Here is a 22,931-nt window from a genome sequence, read left to right as displayed (position 1 = left end):
GACTAATAATCAAATAGACCGCGGAACACTTTATTTTGGTGGGCTTTTACATAGAGAAGTATGCTGCGTAGAGGTAATGACATCTACGAAAAAGTAGCAATGTGGTCATTTAATATGCCATTCGTATGGGATTTAGCCTGGAGTACATGGGTTGAAGGAGAGGAGGAAGCGAACCAATATCATAATTAAACTCACTTCCTTCTACACTTTTTTTTTTTTGATAATTATTAGTATTTCAAAATATTATTATTAAAATATGTGACCATGGATTTGTGGTTGAAAAGGGCAACTTTATAATGAGAAGCAAAGTACTTCTAGTAGTGCAACTGTGGCCAATGAAAACAAACACAATATTATCACACTTCAAAGCGAGGATGAACAAACGCAGCCTTTTGTTCCCAAAAAATTTGAAGTGAAAAAACAAGAACCAACCAATAAAAGACCAAAATGAAAATATGATGACAGTTATTTGAACTTCGGCTTTACATATGTTGGAAATAAAGATGCTCCTGGTGCACAGTGCAACATGTGTAATAAAATATTAGCAAACAGTTCTTTGGCTCCCTCTAAACTTGTTTCGTAAGTGTTCCATGAATATGTTGTGAGATGAAAAGTGTTCCCCGAATATGTTGTGAGATGAAAAGTGTTCCATGAATATGTTGTGAGATGAAAAGTGTTCCATGACTAAAAAAGTTTGGGAAATGATGGACCGCATGATGCAGTAGTTCCCATTGAGAATAGTGTTCTTATAAATGCCAAGGTAGCATGAATTTCATCAATTGGCACTGCATCTCTTTCAAAGTTGAAATTTTTTGTGGGCAAGTTTCCAGTACTTCTTGATGTTTTTAAAGATAAAGAAATAGATGAAGCAATCGATTTTTTGCAAAATCATTCCTGTGAGTTTGTGTGAGTACCTGTTATGAAGGAAGAAAGAATTGATGTATATTGTTCCTTGGTTGGGGAAATGACAAATGCACAAGGAATCTTGAAATACCAGATTATCTCAAGTCATGCTTGGAATTTTAGCGATGACTCATAATCATGCTGAGTGTGAGAGAATATTCAGCCAGTTTAGAAAAATAAACACTGAGTTCAGATCTTGTCTGTTTGGAAATGCTTTTGACAGTCAAGTCTAGAAACAGTATGTCCAAACAGAAATACACAGACACAAAAATGTTATGTAAGCTAAAGTTTAAAAGCATACTGTCTTCATAAACACACATAAATTCACAGTATTTTAATATAAATACATATTTTTCCAGTGAAATTTTAATTTCTTGTGAGGTGTGGATTTTAAAAATACCTGCTTTTTCCCAAAAAAAGAAAAAAAAAAAAAAACCTCTTGTTTTTCCTTCTGTTTTCTTCCTGCTCAGAAATGCTTAATTGCCATCTTTTCAAAGGTCAGAAGTTAGCAGCCATGAAATCATACAATCTCTCTTTTTATACAACAAAATCTCTCCCAGCAGGCCATTCTGAAATGTGTATAGGTTATGTCCAGATGAGCCAAGCCAAATGGGGGAAAAGACCAGTTTAAAGCTAAGGAAATATTTATTTAAATGTATGTTTGGTTTAAAGGAAGCTATTAATTTAACACAAAGAGAACAACTTTATTTTAAAGAAAGTTACTAACCTCTCTTCGAGCTTTCCGTTATTTTGTTCATGTTGAGGAAGGAAATAAAACAGTGCACTATGATAAATGGACTCTCACTAATCCGATATAAATATAATAGAGGGGAGAGGAAGGAAGGGACTTATTTTGATCTCAGTTTATAGTGTTGAGTGCAGTAGCATAGGAATGCCTTGGCATTGGGGCAGGTGCCAAGGGCACTGGTATTAGAAGGGCGCTACTGACAGGCCACATCAGTTCCTTGCCAAGCTATTTTGACACCCGAGGCTAGCTGATGAAATGGCATCCCTAGATGATGTCGCATCAGGATGAGAGCAGAGGGTGGGGCAAATAATAATTTTTGCAAAATGGCATGTTTTCAGAGGGTGATTTAAGCCTGCATAGATCTATTTCCACCCAGAATGTAACTTTAGAGAGACCGACCAATCATGTGACCTCTTCATCAGCGCATGCTCGAATGCATAACAGTTCGCAGTTCACACGTTATGTATATTCTACAATACTGAATAAGTTAGAAGTTATAAATGATGTGCATATAATGTTTTTGTGCTTGCTATATAAACAGGTAATCATGATTATTGTAATTTATAATTTATATAAAACAACACAAGCCAAGTTAATTTTAGACATGCCACTAAAGGAAAAAAGCAGACATCAAGTACGCATAGAAAGAGACTGCATAAAGAGGAAATAAAAAAACATTCCTCTAGTTTTCAAAACAGACTTACAATAAATAGCATAAAGCAAGCTTATGCAGCATCAGCCATAAAAAAAAAAAAAAACTTCCACTTCACCCCTCCATTTGTTCGAAATACCTGTCCAGCTGAGCCTTAAATTTATTTAGGCTATCCACTTCCACAACAAAGGATGGAAGTCTGTTCTCGCTGGCTAAAGGCAAATTTCCGCACATCTATCCTACATCTGTCTTTCCTCAATTTGAATTTATGCCCTCTCAGGTGATTACTATGAGCAAGAGGCAGAATCCCATCAGCATTGAGCATGTTCAAACCATTCAAGGCTTTATACACCTCTATCAGATCACCTTGCAGGTGCCTAGTCTCCAGACACTGAAATTTGCAAAACTTAAGCCTTTCTTCGTAAGAGCAACCCTTTGTTCCACCTTGAGTACTGTATACAGGTCTGGAGGCCTCATTTCAAGAAGGATGTAGAGCTGCTGGAACGAGTACTAATCTTGTTGCCCTTCTCTGTACTCGTGCCAGCAGCTCTACATCCTTCTTGAAATGAGGCCTCCAGACCTGTATACAGTACTCAAGGTGTGGCCTCACCATTGCCTTATACAAGGGAATGATCACCTCCTTATCCCTGCTACAAAAATTCCTGTATATATCATTGATAAGGCACCATGAGCTACTCTTGCAGCCCGTCTGCACTGCTCAGAGAACTTCATATCTGCCTGCACAATTACCTCCAGCTCTTTTTCATTCTCTGCCAGTGTCAGTGTAGTACCACAGAGTTGATACTTTGCTCTGGGGTTGCTGTTTCCCAAATGTAGTACTTTACATTTCTCAATGTTAAACTTCATTTGCCACCTCTCAGCCCATCTGCTCAACCTTTCCAGATCCTGTTGCAGCAGCATAGCATCAGTAGTGTCCTTAACAACCCTGTCAACCTTTGTATCATCTGCAAACTTGGACATTAAGCTTAATATACTATCATCAGTATTATTTATAAATACAGAAATAATGGACCCAACACCGAACCCTGAGGGACTCCACTAATAACATTAGTCCACGATGAGCAGTGTCCATTGATTACCATATTCTCCCACTCAACCATCCCTTTATCCATAGCAGCAATTTCCCTCCAAGGCCACACTGCTCCAATTAGTGCAGCAGTCTTCCATGTGCAACAGTATCAAAAGCCTTTCTAAGATCCAAGTATATAATATCAAAGTTATTCCCTGCATCGAGTTCTTTTGTGACTGCATCATAGTATCCAATCAAATTGGTCGGGCAAGACTTCCCCTTAATAAAACCATGCTGTGTCCGAGCTATAACTGAAGTCTTGTCTAGATGATCCTGCAGTGCTTCTTTAACCAGTGCCTCCATTAATTTTCCAGGAACAGAAGTTAAACTAACAGGTCTATAATTACTTGTGTTGCCCTTTGGTCCTCCTTTGTGAATTGGGGTCACATTTGCACATCTCAAGTCTATGGGTACCTCCCCTGATTCCAAGGAAGCTCCCATAATTATGGCTAAGGGTTTGCTTACTTCCTTTGCTGCCTCCTTTAATATAACTGGATAGATCCCATCCACCCCAGGTGCATTTCTTGTGTTTATCTTCAACAATTTCTCATCCACTTTACTATTCTCAGTTATTACAAGATTATCTAGCTTACTGCCAGAGTTGAGTACACCTCTGGCATTCCCCTCGCGGAATAACTCCTCATGTGTGAATGTCGATGCAAAATCATTGTAGTCGCCTTTACGAAAGCAATAACCCTTCCCTTTACCCCTGATGGTAGTTACCTCTGAGTAAATCCCACTTCAGCACACTGTGATATCACTGCCACCTAGTGGTTCCTCTATCTGAAGATTCTTAATGCATAAAGAATCACTACTGATAATCAAATCAAGAGTATTACTCCCTCTCCCATCTCTCTAGTTGCCTCCCGAACGTGCTGATGTAGAAAACAATCATCCAATAAATCCACAAAAGTCTTACTAATGTGTGAGTGACCAACCCACAAATTCCAGTGCGTAGCACACGCTTCTTCATTAGACCGGGGTTCGAGCCCATCACCACCAAATATGGAGGATGCGGAAAGGTCAGAGAATGACCACCGCATATCCCGGAGCAATATGGCCTTAGTTGCTAATGCTCCTAAAAACCAAACAACAACACAAATTCCAGTCAATATCTGGGAAATTAAAATCCCCCATTATAAGACTCTCTGATTTACTGGCCCACTCTATTTCCCTGTACAGTTTCTTATTATACTCATCAGAGTCATTAGGCCTATAACACACTCCTCCTCTCATTTTTTCTTTCCCAATGCTTATGTCACACCAAACTGACTTGACCATGCACTGTCCAGCGATGTCGACTGGCTTCACTCCTTGGATTTTATGTGTTTCTTAACTAATAGCATAACCCCTCCTCCCTTCCTATCCTGTCTATTCTTTCTGTAGACGTTGTACTTTCCAAATTCCAGTTCTGCATTCCTTATATCTGTGTGACTCCACGTATCTGATATCCCAACAATATCCGCCTTTGATGCTTTGAGTCTGTTCCACCAACCAACTTCAAAGTCATCAAATTTATTTACCAAATTCCTAGCATTGGTGTACACACAAGTATACATGCACCTGTTCTTTTTCTTAGCTACCCTAACACAACCCATGTGTTTACTTGTACCACAATGACTCCCAGCAGTCTCTGAAATATCGTGCATCTTGTTTTCCAGACTTCTGCTCGTTCCAATAGAAGCAGTGCAAGAATCACTTTCACCTCTGCCGGTGGCTACTGTTAATCTGTTAGTCCTTGTACTCCCCCAAGCTAGCAGTTTTCCGACCCACCTAACACTGCCTCGATAGCATCAGCAAATATTCTTGCGCCCTTTCTATTTAAGTGTATCCCATCCCTGTAGAAGCAGTCCCTTCTCTTCTACTCCAAATATACTCTAAATGTCAGTGATAACAAAAACGAACATAATTTGAATGAGGATAAAACCAATGATTATACCATTGTAATGGAATTTCAAGAAAAAGCCCAAACAGTAGAAGTTATTTTAAAAGAATAAAAAGTATGGAGAATAACAAAGAACAGTTGGTAGAAGAAAATGGTGGCAGCAATAATATTAATATGGAACATGTCGGCCTGAATTTTAATGATCCAAACATGTGGAATATTAATATCAACAAAAACAGATCTTTTATAGTGCAACATGGTCCTGAACATATAGTGTTAAGTACGTATCGTGTCACTAATGGCTGATGTTTCAATAATTCTTGGAAATACAAAAATGAAGGTATTAAAAAAAGAGAAAGAGATAGGAAATGGTTATTTAATTGCAAAAACAAAGATGCAGTATATTGTTTTCCGTGGGTCTTATTTGTATCTGGCACAAATAATGTTCCATTTTGCCGCTCAGACACAACACTTAAATTTAAACACAACACTAATTATTTATTGCCAGAAATTCAGAATGAATTTATTAATTTTTTAGCATCAAAAATAAGAAGTAAAATAAAAGAAATCTAAATAGTTAAATATTATAGTATAATATTTGATGGCGCTCCAGATGTATCACACAGAGACCAATTAACAGAAATTATTCACTATGTAATATTCGCCTTGATCTGCCCACTGGCTATGGATACATAGAAAGTAGTTAACCAGCTCAACTTCTCATTATGTGGGACAGTTAGTTGGATAGTTTTTACATGTGCTACTAAATTGCAGATGATAATCTCTTTCGCTCTTCAAACAGGCCTCTGGGGTTGGGTAAATTCATATTGTGATTTTAAATGTTTCTCACCAACCAATAATAATAATAATAATAAAAAAAAAAAAAAAAACTGTGCATATAACTAGGGTACTAAGAAATTATCAGATGCGTTGTGTGCAGATTCCAGGCCGGAAGCTGTACACAATCGTGTCACAAGTAAAAGACTCCATTCAAAAAGAGAATGCTAGTGGAGTCGTTTATAGTATTAAATGCCCGGATTGTGGGGAATGTTATGTAAAGTGTAAAGTGAAGTGTAAAGTGTGTTTTGGGTCAAGCGGCACCAGGGGTTTCCCCCATCTCCGCGTAGGTTACATTGTATGTGAACCAGTTTACTGGAAAAGCCAGAGATTTAAAAGTGTATGGACTTTGTATATGTGTGATGTCTTGTACCGTTGTTCATCTGGTCATTTAGCCGCCAGACCTCTACTGAGGCCCGACGTTGCCCCACTTTCGCCCCGTGGAGGCAGACCAGGTATCCACTTGAATATAGTTCACTCTGGCAGGTCCTGCCACCTAATTTCCTGAGATTTCAGTGGCTAGGACCTAAAAAAAAAAAATAAATAAATAAAAATAAAAAATAAAATAAAATAAAATAAGTAAAAATAAATAAAAAATAAATAAATAAAAATGTGATCACGTTGAGGAGGAAGTGCTAGGAGGTCAAAAGAAATGGTGGGCAAAATTGATTTTCACTTGTGGAATTTAGATTGTGTGGGGCGTTCACTAGCGTGCAGGTAGAGTGGGGAGGGAGACTGAAGACTGGGGGGGAGATAGATAGAAGTATGGAGCCGATAGGGAAGACAACTCCAGTTTACAGTGGGGCATGCCCATGCCCCACCAGAAGGAAAAGAAGGGGTGGCGAGAAGGGGAGGTGACAGCAGGGCTGTCCCCTCATCCCCTGCCAGGGAAGGGTAGAAAGTAGGCCAGGCAAGGGAGCTGGCCTATTCGCCAACAGGGCATACATGTGGGGTGGCTTCAGTCGGGCGCCAAGGCGTCAGGGCTGCCCCATTTGGTATTCCCAGGAGTGGAGTGAAGATACTCTGTCCAGGTTTTCAGTCCAGGTCTGTATGACATTTGTGCAGATCATGCTTGGTCTTTTATTAAGTAGTTACTCGTGGGATCCAGGTCCATCCACTGGTGGATATTCAGTAGGATAGGCTTCAGTCACAGTCAGGGTGGACTCCCGAAGGTCCGATTGTAGTCAATGCATTTGGTTAACAGTTCTCAAATGGAATCGGTGTCCTCCATCGGTCAGTATTTGGGAGAGTGCAGTTCAGGCACAGTCCAGTTTTATCTTGGTTCATCATTTGTTGTGATTGTTGTTGTATTTATCCTAGTTGTCCTAGATGTTATGTATGGAAAACAAAGCGCCGTCTCAAAGAATGTCTGGGGGAGCACACAAGGGCAATAAGAAATGCAGATTATGGCAAGTCCGCCGTGGCCGAACATTTTTGGGAGAAGCAACACCAGATCTCCCAGGACGAAGCTATCATCACTGATCGGGCGCATAGGTTCTGGGACCGCAAGTGGTTTGAGAGTTTGTGGATTAATTCAACAGAGAACATTAATAGAGACAAAGGTTTGCGGATTCATCCCCTCTTTGAGGTTACGATCCTCAGAAGGGATGAATGATTTCGTATGACGTGCTCCCGAGCCGCTTCTGGTCCCAGTACGTAGGAGAACACGTGGTGATAAACACGTGATTTAGACCGTAAACCTGCTGGTACTTAAGATGCACTGCAATACAAGGAAGCTACCGCTGAGGAAGAAGGCAGGAGCCTTCGAAAGCTACGGTCGGTTTTATCGCTTTTAACCCGGTGTTTTAATGTATTTTATTCGATGTGTGTATATATATATATATATATATTTTTTTTTTTTTTTTTTATGTATTTTATCCTTTTTAGTTGTCAAGTTATTTTAAATATGTAGTAGTAAACATAGTTTTCAAAATTCTAGTTCCATGTTTTACTCTTTCGCTCTAATTTCGGGCTTAGCAAAACAATATTGCCTAAAATGCTTGCGGGGCCAGAGGTGTGAAAAATGTGTACCCAGTAAGTCTCTTGGAAATCCATTTGTTATATGGATAAATTTTATTTGTCCTACAGAAACTATTTTAAATGTAATTACCAAAGGGAGTTTTAAAAAAAAGTCGCTAAATAGAAAAATGCGCTATAAAAAAGTTTGTTAAAGAGGTCTGACCCTACTTATTATTATTTATTATGATTTCACCATTTATCAAAAATCTATACGCAGCTCCTATTCTTTTTAAATATTGGGCTTGGTGCATCATGACCTTAGTTGCCCTTGTGCCATAAAAACCAAGATCACTCAATCAATCGGTGCATAGCCGTGAATTTGCCAAGGGCTCCAAAAACCTAGCTCAGCCTCTGATTGAGTACATATAGGGTAGTGAGCAGTGAACTGGCAGAGGTTTCAGTATATTTTACTGTTTAATTTTGTAATTTAGATCTTGTCACAGAATTGCTTGAAATGATAATGTTATTGGTAATCCTTTAAGATATTGCATGATGTTTTTAATTGTTATCAGTTGATCATCTAAATAAATCTTTTTTATAAAATATCCTATATCAGATTTTTTTTTTTTTGTTATAGAGTGTAACTTGGAAGTAAAAATGAATATCGTTTTATCTAATAGGATATATTTTGTTTGTCAGGTAATGACTCCAAAAGAAAGAGAAATAATAACTGATTTGAAGAAGTGTAACTTTGTTGAAATCCATAAATATTATCAAATGAAATCTGAAGAAAGGAAAAATTTGACAAAGGAAGAAAAATTAGTAAGAAAAGCTTTTGCTTTTTAAAAGTTATCTATTTGCAATTGATTAAATACAAGATATATTATTTTAAAAAAATATGAAAATAAGGTAATTTGCTAAAGTGTTATGCGGAACTTACCACAGATTTCTATTTCTCCCTTCCATTCGGTTCAAATGCCAGTCTTTAATGTTCATATGAAGAAATGTATTTCAATTCAGATATCATTTGTTTTCGATCACTCGACATCACTTTGTTTTTAATTGTTATATTGAAGTTCATGAGTCCACTCCATATTTGAATTGAGACTGAAATAAAATATATTTCTTTATTTAATATTGTCCTTGAGGTTAACACAGACATTCTCTCAGATAGGCCAGATAAGCTGTACTTGCTATCTGGGAGTCTAAAATGCTGATGGAACAGATATTCAGGTGACATTCAAGTCAGGTGGACCCAATTTTGGCGAAGTCCGGAGGGTCTGTAACAGCCAAATCTTCTGCTTGCACCTTCACGATGGTGGGACTGTTAGTAATCCTGGGTATAACCTCTATGCACAAGCATACTGTGGGTGACCAACCAGGAGTAAACCAACATAAGCAGGGGTCGAAGTGTGGTGCCCACACCACATTGAGGAATACTGCTCCTCTGTGTCACCAGGAAATACTAGGTGGTAGATGACTCTCATCAACGGTGAAATTCCGCCACTTTGCTTATTGGAGGCTTGAAGTGACGGAACCCATGTTTAGTCTCCAGAGCTAAGTTCTGGCCCACCATTCCTCATCTCTTCCATCATGCAGTATGACTGATGACTTTTGAGGTTAGGATGAACATCATGGCGACATCCAATATTCCTTACATTTCGAGGGTACAGCTCTAAAATGGTGTTCGCAGGCCGGCCGCTAGTTAGTTTGTTTGTTATTTGGTTTTTAGGAGCATTAGCAACTGAGGCCATATTGCTCTGTGAATATGCGGTGGTTCTTCCTGACCTTTCCGCATCCTCCGTATTTGGTGGTGACGGGCTCGAACCCCGGTCTAATCAAGAAGCGTGTGCTACGCACTGCTGCTCCTTCCGCTAGTTAGTACACCGGACCAAACCTATTGGTAACTCTTTAGGAGGCTTCCGGATCACCTAGTGTATAATCTTGCTACCTCTACTCTGCCAGACTGGAGGGAATGCGAGTAGTGTGTATGCGGGGAGCATTGTTGAGGCCATGTTATGTCAAGGATCTGGATATATTCTTACCATGTGTACGCCATATCCAAAAATTTAATTACTTCATACAGCATGTCCTCCCATCCACTTTTTCTTACTATTGAATACACCATGAATTGTCAAACTGATAGAGCAAGCTTATATGCGGAAAGATCTAAACCTCCCAAGCACTTCCTAATTAATTTCACAAATATACATTGTCTCAATTCTAATCTCAAGGATGTCCATTTCCACTTGCAGTCTGCCAAACCCCATGTACTTTTTCTGACAGAATCTCAGTTATCGGTTGATTCAAATACTGCTCATCTCAGATGCCCAAATTATTCGCTGTATGATTCCTTTCGCCTCAAAGGTGGTACTTGTGCATATGTCCGTTCTGATATTCCCTGTCAGAGACTTGGCAATTTGGAATCTCCTCTCTTTGATCTTCTCTGGCTTAAAATCTCTTTAGCTCATTGTGTAAAATTCATCAGTTGTCTCTACCGTTCTCCCAACTCAACTAATCACTTGGAGCAGCTCTTCGACTTTCTCCAGTCCAACTTTCCTAACAGTGAGGTAATTTTCCTTGGTGATTTTAATGTTCACAACTCCAGCTGGCTTCCGTTTTCTAGCTACACCGACCCAGCTGATCGAGATGCTGAGGCTTTTGCAATTACTAATGACCTTGCACAGATTGTGCATTTACCTACAAGAATACCGGACAATCCTAATCATACAGCCAACGCGCTTCATATTTTTCTCACAAACAACCTTTCTAAGTACATGGTCGAAGTGAGAGGCCCTTTAGGCACTTCAGATCACAACTTGGTGATTGCCTCTTCTCCAATGGAGCCTTTATCTCATGGCTATTCCCAACCTCCTGTTGTTTGGCATTACAAGAATGCAAAATGGGATGACCTGCGAGATTTCTTTTCTTCTTTTCCTTTGTCAGATTACTGTTTCAAAATTTCTGATGTCAACGTTTGCTCAGATCGTGTCAGTGAAATTATTCTTGCAGGAATGGAATCATTTATTCCACACTCAACTTTAAAATCTCGTCCTTTATCTAAACCTTGGTTTTCCAATAAATGTGCTAAGGCTGTTCAAGAGAAGAACATTGCATATCGTTATTCCCTTGTTTCCAATTCTTCAGTTTCATTTTCTGCCTACACCAAAGCTCACAACAATTGTAAAGTAGTTATTAATCAGTCCAAACTAAATTTTGAACAGGCTAAGAGTAGAAAACTTGCTTCTTGTCTAATGGTAGCCGAGCATTCTGGTCTCTTGCCAATGCTATTGGCCGCAACTTTTGCCCATCTCTGCTCCCACCTTTGTCAGAACCAGATGGTTCTTTGTCACTTCAGCCAAGCATAAAGCTGACCTGCTAGCATCCCATTTTTCATCCAGCTCATGTATTAATGATTTTCATAAAACACTTGCTACCATTCCCAACACGCTCCATTCAATGCCTCCTGTGGTCTTCCGTCAAAAGGATGTCAGAATGATTTTGCCGAATCTTGATGCTAAGAAAGCTGCAGGTCCCGATGGTATTTCTCTTTTGTTCTCAAAACCTGTGCTCCTGAACTTACTCCTATTCTTTGCCACCTTTTTTCGCTTTCTTATTCCAAAGGTGTTTTTCCTTCTGCTTGGAAATTTCCTCATATCCAACCAGTTCCTAAAAAGGGAGACAAATCCCTCCCATCCAATTATCGTCCCATTGCAATTATTTCTACTCTTTCTAAAGTAATGGAAAAAAAATTAACTGCCAACTCTTAAACTATCTAGAAACCTTCCATCTGATCAACGATCGCCAGTATGGATTCCGTCAGTGTCGATCCACTGGTGATATTCTGGCTTATGTTACCCATTTATGGACTAATTCAATGGAAAGGTTTGGTGAAACATGAGTAGTTGCTCTTGACATCTCAAATGCTTTCAATCGTGTTTGGCATAACAGTCTTCTAAACAAGCTTCCATCTTATAGTTTGCTAACTGTTTTTAGTAATTGGTTATCCAGTTTTCTCTCTGATCACTCATTGAGGGTGATGGTAGATGGCTCTCTGTCTTCTAACTTCTCCACTAATGCCGGTGACCCCCAAGGTTCAGTTATTTCCCCCACTCTTTGCCTCTTGTATATTAATGACCTTCTTCCATTGACTAGAAATCCTATCCATAGTTTTGCCGATGACAGCACATTGCATTCCACTTTCCAGTTAGATAAACCTCACTCTGCCCAGTCAGCTTCAACTTCTCGACTCCTTAAATTCCGATCTCCAGGTAATTCTCCAGTGGTGCAAAGACACGTTAGTTGATTTCAGTCTTCTGAAACTCAGTGTTGTCTTATATCTCGCAAAAAAGGATTCTTTTGCACCTGTGCTTATCTTTGGTGACACTCCAATTTCTAGGCAAAATGATATATCTCTTTCTGGGATCACCCTGACTTCTAATCTCTGTTGGCACAAGCACATTACAAATATTGCTTCCTCTCCATCTAAAAAACTTGGTTTTCTCTTTCGCTCTTTGCGTTACTTTTCTTCTAAACAGCTGCTCACTCTGTGTAAATTGCAAATCCGCCATGCCATGGAATACTTTTCCCACATCTGAGGTAGTGCCCCCAAAACCTCTCTCAGGCTTCTTGATTCCATTCAGAAGAGGGCAGTTAATTTAATTAATGATTCATCTCTACCATAGTCTCTCCACTCGCTGTCTCATAGTTGTTTCTGCTGCATGCCTCTTCTACAGACACTTCCCCGGGCACTGTTGTTCTGAATTGGCTTCTATAATTCCCGCTCTCTCTTTCAAAATGGTCTGAACATGTGCCGCCACCAGCCAACATCCATTTACTGTACAACTTCAAACTCACAGAACCAACTTTTCATCTTCCTCATTTATTCATTCAACTGCCGTTTTCTGGAACAACCTTCCTTCATGCGTATTTCCTGAAAATTACAGTCTACAGAAGTTCAAGTCCAATGTCAACAAATATCTTCTTTCATCTTCTCAACCTCCAACCCAAGCACAGTACTAAGTACTATAGGTTCTAATACCTCTCGTGTTTGGGGTTTACATAAAAAAAAAAATAATAATAATAATCTAAGCAAGAGGAAGAATGCCATCAGCACTGAGTTCAAACCATTCAAGGCCTTATACACCTCAATCAGATCACCTTGCTGGTGTGTAGTCTCCAGATGCTGCAATTGGCATAACTTAAGCCTTTCTTGGTAAGGGCACCCTTTGTTCCCCTCATGAATCTTTTTGCCCATCTCTGTACTCTTTCCAGCAGCACTACATCCTTCCTGAAATGAGGCCTTTAGTCCCTATGCAGTACTCAATGTGTGTCCTGGCCCATTGCCTTAGACAAAAGGAACAATGACCTCCTTATCCCTACTAGCAAAATTCCTGTATGTCATTGACAATATCCCATGAACTCATGTGGTATTGTCAATGATATACAGAATTGTGAAGTCAGATATGAAGTTTTCTGAGCAGTGTCTACTGCTCAGAAAACTTCATATCTGACTTCACAATTACCCCCAAGTCTTTTTTATTTTTCATTCTCCTCTACCTTGAATGTAGTACCACACAGTTGTTATGTTACTCTGGAGTTACTGCTATCCTTATGCAGTACTTTGGATTTGTCAATGTTAAACTTGCCACCTCTCATCCCATCTACAAAGTCATCATGCCAACTTTCATGTTGTCTTCAAACTTGGACATTAAGCCTGTTAAATCATTATCATTAATGAAAATAGAAAACAACAATGGGCCCAACACCAAGCCCTAGGGGACTTCACTAATAACATTAGTCCACGAGGCGCCTCCGTAGCCAGGTGGGCAGGAGCAGCAGTGTGTAGCACACTCTTCTTGATTAGACCGGGGTTCGAGCCGGTGCCCACCAAATACGGAGGATGCGGAAAGGTCAGGGAATGACCACCGCATATTCGCAGAGCAATATGGCCGTAGTTGGCAATGCTCCTAAAAAACCATATAACAACAACATAACATTAGTCCATGAGGAGCTGTCTCTATTGATTACCAGTGTGTCTTCTCCCACTCAACCATCCTTTTGCCCTAGGAGCAACTTGCGCTTAATGCCATACTGCTCCAATTTGTGCAGCAGTCTTTTATGTGCAACAGTATCAAAAGCTTTAATAAAATCCAAGTATATTACCAGTCTGTAATTGCTCGTGCCACCCTTTGGCCCAATTTTTCACAAAAAAAGACAAAAAATAAAATTATTAGCTTAAAACAGACAACTCTCATTGAAAAACAGTCAGGTTCAGCTTCTTCCCTAAAATCCATATAATGAAAACATCTTTCATCACCACTAGTAATCCACATGATTTAATTTGCTGTTGTGCCCTTGTAGGCATAAGTCTATATGAAACTTATTTAAATCCCCCCCCAAGTTTTCCAAGATAACCAATGCTTTCACAAATACCATGTGAAATTAATAAGCAAATGCTTTCACATCTAAGCTTTAACATCTGTATATGTGAAAGCATTGGCTTATTGATCGATTTCTATGGAAGTAGTGATTTTTGTTAGTACAATTAGCCCTTCAGAATATGTCCACCTTCAGACCTCCCTACCAGTATTGTAATCAGCATTACTTTCTTCTCTCCCCCCCCCCACACACAGTGAGTATACTAAAAATGATCTTGAACTTCTGATAGATCAACTATCAATTCCTTTCTGCTTACATGGGAATTTCAATAGTCTTCATCCACTGTAGGCTATCTGCATTTATTTACTATGGGGATCTTCAGCCTTGGACAGTTTCTTCTGGTTGCTCATCATCTAACATTACTAAACTCTGCAACACATACCTATAACCCTGTACTTCCAGAACATGACCATTATGGATCTTTCACTTTATTTTTCTTCCACATATCCTAATGTTTAGCAGTGTACAGAGGTGTATTGCTAAAAAAAATAGTACCGAAATGCTCATTCTCCAGAAGACTATATGATAACACCACATTGACTGTACCATAACTGAATCAGACTTCAGACTCACGGTTTATAGAACAACCAGTTCTAGCGTTCAGCCAATGGCAAATCAAAATTCACTGTTTGCACACATCACAGTATATCTCATTCACTGGAGCTCTTTATCTAGTATGTTGTACTTTAGTAAGAAATGTTTGAAATTTCATTGCGAAATTTATATTTTTGTTTTTAAATAAATTTATAAAGAAATCTATTAATTTTAAAGATTACTATTAATATATATTTTTAGTAGCAATGGGTAAAATAGATATTTCTCGCTTCCCTTTGATTATGCCATTGTTTCATAATATTAGGTGTATAAATTTAATGATTTTCTATTATGACATTTAGAAAAAAGTACCGGAACATCGTTCCGGTGCATTCCGGCTCGAATACACCACTAGTAGTCTGTACTAGATAACTCACCCACTTAAAGTATAATTTGGAAGTTCAAACATGGATAAATCCTCATCCTATGAACCATATATTACAAGAATTATTTCACAAGGCAAACTAGAATAGATATGCCGCTTACATTAAATACAATGATCAGTTAATCTAATCAACATAGAGAATATCACTGAATTATTACCACTTAAGACATATAATTGGTGGAATCAAGACTGTAAACTTCAAAGAAGTGGGGGAGCCTGGAACATATTTCATGAACACCCAGTCTAATCAGTTATAAAAGATCTTGAGCCAACATCTAACAAATCAAGAGAAAAGCAAAGAATCTTAGATCAGTTTTACCTAATTGACAAGGACATCAGGATATGAGGCACGGTTGTTAAAAAATTAGATGATGATGAGGACATTTTCCTAAAGGAAAATGTCCTCATCATCTAACATTAACAAGCTATAAGTCAGACTAAAGTTCCAATGCTACATTGAAAAGGACAGGACCTGTCCTCTCACAGATATATTCAATGTCATAATTCAGTTTTCTCAAGATCCTAGCAGGATTTCTAAGAGCCTGCTATTATCTTGAGAAAATTATAGTCAGATCAAGTTTGTCCTCATAAAGGGGACTTTTAGTGTAAAATTTTTAAAATTTCTGTGTAAAACATCAAATAGTGTTACTAGACTATTATGATATATAATTGGGATAAAACTGTTAAAGTAGTGTTTTTAATTCAAAATTTAAACATTCTCTTTATTTCCAAGCTTTTTTGTGTTTTATATTCATCATGTAAATTGGTTGTGGTACCAATTATATTTAAGGTTGATATTTAAAGATAATGGGAAAAGAAAAGAAAAAAATTGCTAAATTTATAAAATATACACAATTTTGATGAATATATTTTAAATACAGTAGGATCTCAAAGTATGCAAGGGTTATGCTCCTGGTACTTTGTTTAAGTTGGGATCCCTCTCCCCATTGAAAACTATTGTACTAAGGTAAATCTAGGCGAACCATGTATTTGTGTACATAAACATTTATTTGTGTAAGTGTAATACACATAAATCTTAGACAAATTATAGTCAGATCAAGTTTGTCCCCATAAGGGGGACTTTTAGTGGAATGCCATGTTTACACATATTATCACATCCATAAAGTATCATCTAGTTCATGTAAGGAATTCTTACTTGTCCAAATGAAAAGCTGATACTACTGTGCATCTGCCATGAGGTCAACCTTTCCCTCGTGTGTCACTGAATGCCATCATAAAATGAACCGGCTGTAACTACGCCTTCATTAGCATACTTCTGTTGCAGTTGCTCATATGCATTTGTCAGTTCATAAGTTGCATACGAGCTAGGTCATGTACTCTCTACTTTGAGACACCACTGTATTTTGTTCCCATTTCATGTATACATTTGAATGGCTGTAACCATCATATCCAAGTGATTGTTGGCTGGTTGTGTTGTGTGACGCCCAGTATCAAATCAGGCATGGTTTACATTTATGTGATGCATTATTTTATGATTAGTTGTACATGATAAATTGGTGCCACTGGTGTGTAAATTTATTCTTAAACTATTTTAACTATTTGATGTGTAAGTTAAAAAATGTTAGAAAACAGTTGCACTTTGTGAGGAAAGCCACTGCATATGAAGAAATAAAAAGACTTACAGCTGCCAAAGCAAAGTATTCAACTGCTACAAAATTACTAATATTACTTAAAACTGGCCAAAACCAAATTGAAAACCTAAAATAAAACCAAGGTGAAACAAGAATTTGTACACTTGTACAATATTTCAGGAAACATTCCAAAACAAAACAAAACAGATTTTCAAAATTAGTGAAAGTTACTGACAGAACAACTTTGGAGGGAGGAATGGTATATTTGCAAAAAAAAACCTAGAAATAAAAATCTGAAAAACCTTGGAAGGAACCCTTTCTTAATGAAAAACAGACATTAATATGTAAATTTGACTAAAGAGTACAGGTAAATAATAGAGTAGAGAAAGAGAGATCCCATTCTGTGGAATTATACTGTCTTACAATATGAAATGGCCAGAGTTGTGATTTCTGCCTTAAAATACAAGTTCAATTTTTGATAATTTCTCTGATAAAGAAGTACGTGTCTGTGTGAATATGGAAACACATAATATTTAGATTTCTTCATAAAGAAAAGGTATATTTTCTGTATCAGATATGTTTAATGTCAATGATCCTAAGCACTAAATTCTTTTAATTTTGAAATATTATCTTAACTGACATGTAGAAAAGAATACACTGGTCAGTATCAATTTCCTCCCTGAAGTAATTTTGACAGATGCTTATAGGAAATATGTTCAAAAACTCAGATATGGGCTTAAAAAGTTCTTATCACCTTCACTTTTCAAATATCATAGGTTAATGATCGAAAACCAAGTTGGTTTAATTATTTGGTTTAATCATCTATTTTATTTTATTTATTTTTTTTTTGTATAACATTTGGGAGATTTCTAGAGCGTTTGGGAGCTTTCTGCAACATTCAAGAATGTTCTAGAATAGTGTTACGTGCAGAAGAAAGATCAGAATGTTTCTAGAAGATTCTAGAACTTTCAGTGGAGTTCTCTAGAAACTTCTCCACCGCTATATATTCAAGTGGATTCTGCGCCAAGCAAGCAGTTTCGTATTTTAAAAAGTGCATGTGTTTCAGAGAGTGAGTGGTGAACAAGTGTTGTGTGTAGAAGTGTAAATTATGTTCTTATGTGAGCATATTTCAACCAGACAGGAAATATGTCACATTCTTGCCGAAATAAGCCTGATAGCTTTTGTTACATTTGTGAAGAATTGGTATTAAAATCGCAGTGGAAGCCACTGTCACAACTTGTGAGAAAAGCCTATGAACTATTTTGGGTGTAATGTTGGAGATAAAAATAAAGTATAGGCTCCAGATATTTCTTGTAGCTCATGTTCGGGGACATTAAAATGCTGGCTTAGAGGTGGTCATAAATCGATGCCTTTTGCTGTTCCAGTGATATGGCAGGAACCTAGAGACCACATAAATGATTGTTACTTTTGCATGACCAATATTATTAGTTTTTCTGGGAAATCCAAACATAGATTGGATTGGATCCCAACATACCCCCTGCTCAAAGGCTGGTATCCTCACAATGATACAATGCCAAAGCCACCAGAAACTTATGGTCTTGATTCAGGATCGGAAAAGGAGTCACCAGAAGATGCAGAACTCAGATTGAATACAGATCCAGACTTTTCAAATCTTGATACTGCAAAGCTGCATCTAATCACTCAGGCTGAATTGAATGATTTGGACCTCTCCAAAACCAAGGCCCAGTTACTAGGATCACTAGAATCTTCTTGAAAAGGGTGTCAGAGTGTCTTTTTATAGGAAGAGGAAATCTAACATAACAACCTATTACCCATTGATGATGCTTTGATTTCTTGTAACAATGTGCAGGAATTAATGAAAGAGTTACATTTGGAGCAAGTCCCCAGGCAGTGGATTCTTTTCATTGATTCAGCCAAGACCAATTTAAAAGCAGTTTTACTCCATAATGGAAACAGGTATCCATTTATACCATTGGCCCATTCAGTTCACATGAAGGAAACGTACAAGAACCACCAGTTTCTTTTGCAAAAAAATATGTTATCGAGAATACTAATGGAATATCTGTACCGACCTAAAAGTGGTAGCTTTGCTGGCTGGGTTGCAAGATGGATACACCAAATACTGCTACTTTTTATACAAGTAGGGCAGGGGTGATTCCATGTCAAGTGGCCTAATTTTGAAGATGGTCTCTGCTCGACCATCTTCAATTTTGTTGAAACTTGGTGTAGTTGTTTAAACAGGTTTCCAAAAAGCCTGTGCAAAAATTCAGTTCAAAATATAGTATGCTTGAGGCACCAGCACCTTTTTTGTGAAGGTCACTTGTGTTATGTGGAGCAAATCACAAAAAAATCCAGTTTTAAGTGTTACTGTTGGACAACATTGAGAGATAGTGCTCTGAAACTTGGTATACCTAGTTAATTTTTGGCAGAGAATGCAAAACCTTTGGTGTCCGGGCTCAAAAACCTTCATTTTTTACAATGCGGTGGGTCAAAAATTTGTCACAACAAATGTAAGCAAGACTTTTATTTCAAAGTCATAACTTTGAAATAAAAACCTTTGGTACCTTCTTCTTTAGATATTCCACTTACCAACTGCATGAATTCAGCCTAACTAAATATCAGTTGTTATACTTGTTTTCAGGCTGAGATATTTTCCTTCAAAGGTACTCATAATTTGAAAGTCAAAATTTTGACCTATATTTAGGGGCAAATATCTTAATGTGGGACACCTTCAGTTCTCTTGTTTTTGCCACCACTGGAAAGAGCAGGTTTTAAGCAACAAGAATCATGGTTTTTCAGTTTTGTGTCTTGCTACTGAAGGCCTAAAAAATGGCCTTAAACATTTTATATTTTCCACATACCATATTTCCACATGTATAAGACGCACCCTTTTTCGAAAAATTTGTGTTCTAAAAACTGGGTGCATCTTATACAGTGGTTGCAGACTTTTTTTTTTACTTGCATTTCCCGCTTGTTGCCTTTGCACTCATTGTTTCGCACTTGTTACTGGTATATTAGGTTACGTTTTGCCACGGTCTGCCCAGAAATGGCTCAGAAAAGATTTTCGTACAGTGCTGAATTCAAGTTAAAAGTGATCCAGTTTGCAAAAGTGAATGGAAATTGTGCTGCTGAACTTAAGTTTGGTCCTCCTCCAATTGAGAAAATAATCCAAGACTGGCTACGGGAAGAAGAAAAAACCCTACTGAAAATGCCACGGCAGAAGAAGGCCATGAGAGGCAAGTCAGCAAAATGGCCTGATTTAGAGAGGAAATTGAAGATATGGATTGAAGAGCAAAGGGCAATTGGAATTCCTGTGTCAACAAAGATGGTTCAGCATGAGGCAAGAAGAATTGCTGATGAAAAAGAAGTTACTGATTTCAAAGGAGGACACAATTGGTGCTTCAGGTTCATGAAACGGAGTGGACTAAGCATACGTACACGCACCAGACTTGCCCAAAAGATGCCTAAAGTCCTTGAATTTCATCGTTTTGTCATTCAATGTCGGAAGACAGATCAGTTTGAGTTGGGACAGATTGCAAATATGGATGAAGTCCCCCTTCAATTTGATGTCCCAAGTAACAGAACTGTTGATAAGAAGGGGGTGAAAACTGTAACTGTGAAGACAAGTGGACATGAAAAGAGCCATTATACGGTTGTTCTAGCTTGTGCCGACGGAACCAAGCTGCCTCCTATGCCGATTTTCAAATGCAAAACAATGCCAAAAGAAGACATTCCTCGAGGAGTGATTGTCCACGTTCATGACAAGGGTTGGATGGATCAGGATGGGAGGAAGATCTGGTTTGAGAAAGTTTGGAGCAGGAGACCAGGTGGGCTCTTACACAAACCTGCCCTTGATCAGTTCAGTGCTTGATCAGTTCAGGGCACACATAACAAAAAACACAAAGACGATTGCTGCAGAGCAAAAAACAAAACTTGCCGCCATACCTGGAGGTTTGACGTCCCAGCTCCAACCACTTGATGTCAGCAACAAACCCTTCAAAGCTGCATGAGACATGAATGGAACCAATGGATGAAGCCTTCTGGGGACAATTTGACAACAGCAGGAAGAGTGAAGAAACCAACTATAGGAGAAGTTTGTACCTGGGTAAAAAGATCATGAGATAATATCAAGATTGAGATCATTGTCAAGTCATTTAAGAAGTGTGGCATTTCAAATGCCATAGATGGAACTGAGGACGAGGCAGTATATGAAGACAGTGATTCGTCATCAGACACAGATGAGGACAAGCTAATGGATGGGAGTTTTGACAGTGATGTGGAGTTGTATGAATTTTATGATGAATAAAACTTGAGTTGAATAACTTTATGTAATACATCCCTCCCCCCCCCCCCCAAAAAAATTTCGGGCCCGAAAATTAAGGTGCGTCTTATACATGGGGAAATACGGAATATTTGCATACTTATTTGATGGTGAAGTTTCACATCTCAATAAGGACAGAACTATTGCATTTATAAGAATGAAATTTTCTGCAATTACTCTGCCCTTTGGTTTAAGGAGAAAGGATATATTGCCAATGTACAAAAAGATCTGTATTTTTAACAATGGGGGTGCAAATGGCAAGAAAAGAAATTGCATGGGTTTCTTTAGTGCAAGTTCCCAAGCCTGAAAAGTGGTCTTTATTCAGGATTTAAAGCATAAAGATTATATTCTATTAGTTTCTAAGCTTGAAAGAAGTTATAACTGCAACAAAATTTATTTAAAACACAATACAATTTGAAATAAGCAAGTGAGTGTGAAGATATTGAATCACTGCTTTGTAATGGACTGGAATTTTTCATTGATGGTTGATATTACTACTTTAGGCAAGCTATATTGTCATCCCATTGTTGTTGTTTTTGGAGCTGGAAGATTGGCAATAGTTTGTTGTTCAGGAATCCAGCAGACACCTTGTCTAGCAGGCCAGTGAATTGAGTGAGCTGCTCCATGAGGATGCCTGAAATTTCCCAGTACATCATGTTCTTCAAATGAAATTTTGTGAATATTTCCAATCCACCAATTATTGTCATAAATACAGGCAATTGTTTTGGCCAGATTGTAAATTAACAATTGACACATATTGAATATTGGTTTCACTAGTCTGATCTACATGAGCTACAAATGATGGTGTGTCATTTGATACTCTGCAAACACGAATCTGTCTTGCATCAATAGGAATGAAGTGATGATTTTCTCTTGTTCCAGAAATAGTATGACCGTTTATGAATATTTTCTCTTGAAATGGCCTTACTTGCTCAATTTCCTCTTTAGAAACAAAACAGAAATTTATTCCGGTCACATGCTTGTCACAAAATTCAAACATCTTTCCTGGTGTCAGGATTTGGTTTTCAGTTGGGTGTTGGAGACTTGCACGTACTGCCAACCATTTTATTGTTCCTCCAATTCCATCACATGGTGACTTGCCATGACTAATGCCAAAGAAATTCCATTCAGCACTGATATCAAAATCCTGATGACACAGTTAATAAAATTCTTGAAATTCTTGTATTGAGCTGCAGAACCATTACTGAAGTAGTAAATGTGTCTGATTTCTGTCATGAAGCTGTTCAGATATTCAATTAAGTTGGTTAGAAAAACATGCGCTGTGATTGTGTCATGTCGAAGGCCATCACTGATTATGCAGAAACATATATTTTTAAGTTCAACATCCTTGTAATAAATGACAAATGGATGCAATGTAGCCTGGCTGTTCTCCCACTGGAAACCTTGAACAGCATCTGCAAAATCCATCAAGATTACCAATTTTCCTGTCATCGGGCTTTCCTTTGTTGACTTCAAATGGTAGCTTTGGTGTTTAGCAATGTAGTGATGACAGGAAAGGTTAAATATCTTTGTACTCAACTC

General features: G+C 38.1%; 1 protein-coding gene across 2 annotated transcripts in view; it reads left to right on the top strand.

The window, feature by feature from the left end:
- The window catches only part of LOC150080877 (DNA topoisomerase I, mitochondrial-like), a 551,188-nt gene that overhangs the window by 324,291 nt on the left and 203,966 nt on the right, over positions 1 to 22,931 (top strand). For both annotated transcript variants that reach the window (XM_090381550.1, XM_090381549.1), the window contains one exon: positions 8,774 to 8,896. In XM_090381550.1, the coding sequence (XP_090237676.1) occupies positions 8,774 to 8,896 (123 nt within the window). The remainder of the gene's footprint in view (positions 1 to 8,773; positions 8,897 to 22,931) is intronic.

Source organism: Mastigoproctus giganteus, chromosome 9 (assembly GCF_048544385.1).
Source record: "Mastigoproctus giganteus isolate SK-2022 chromosome 9, ASM4854438v1, whole genome shotgun sequence".
NCBI classification, from domain to species: Eukaryota; Metazoa; Arthropoda; class Arachnida; order Uropygi; family Thelyphonidae; genus Mastigoproctus; species Mastigoproctus giganteus.
Note: the sequence above shows the minus strand (reverse complement) of the source record. Positions and strands in the feature narration are given on the sequence as shown.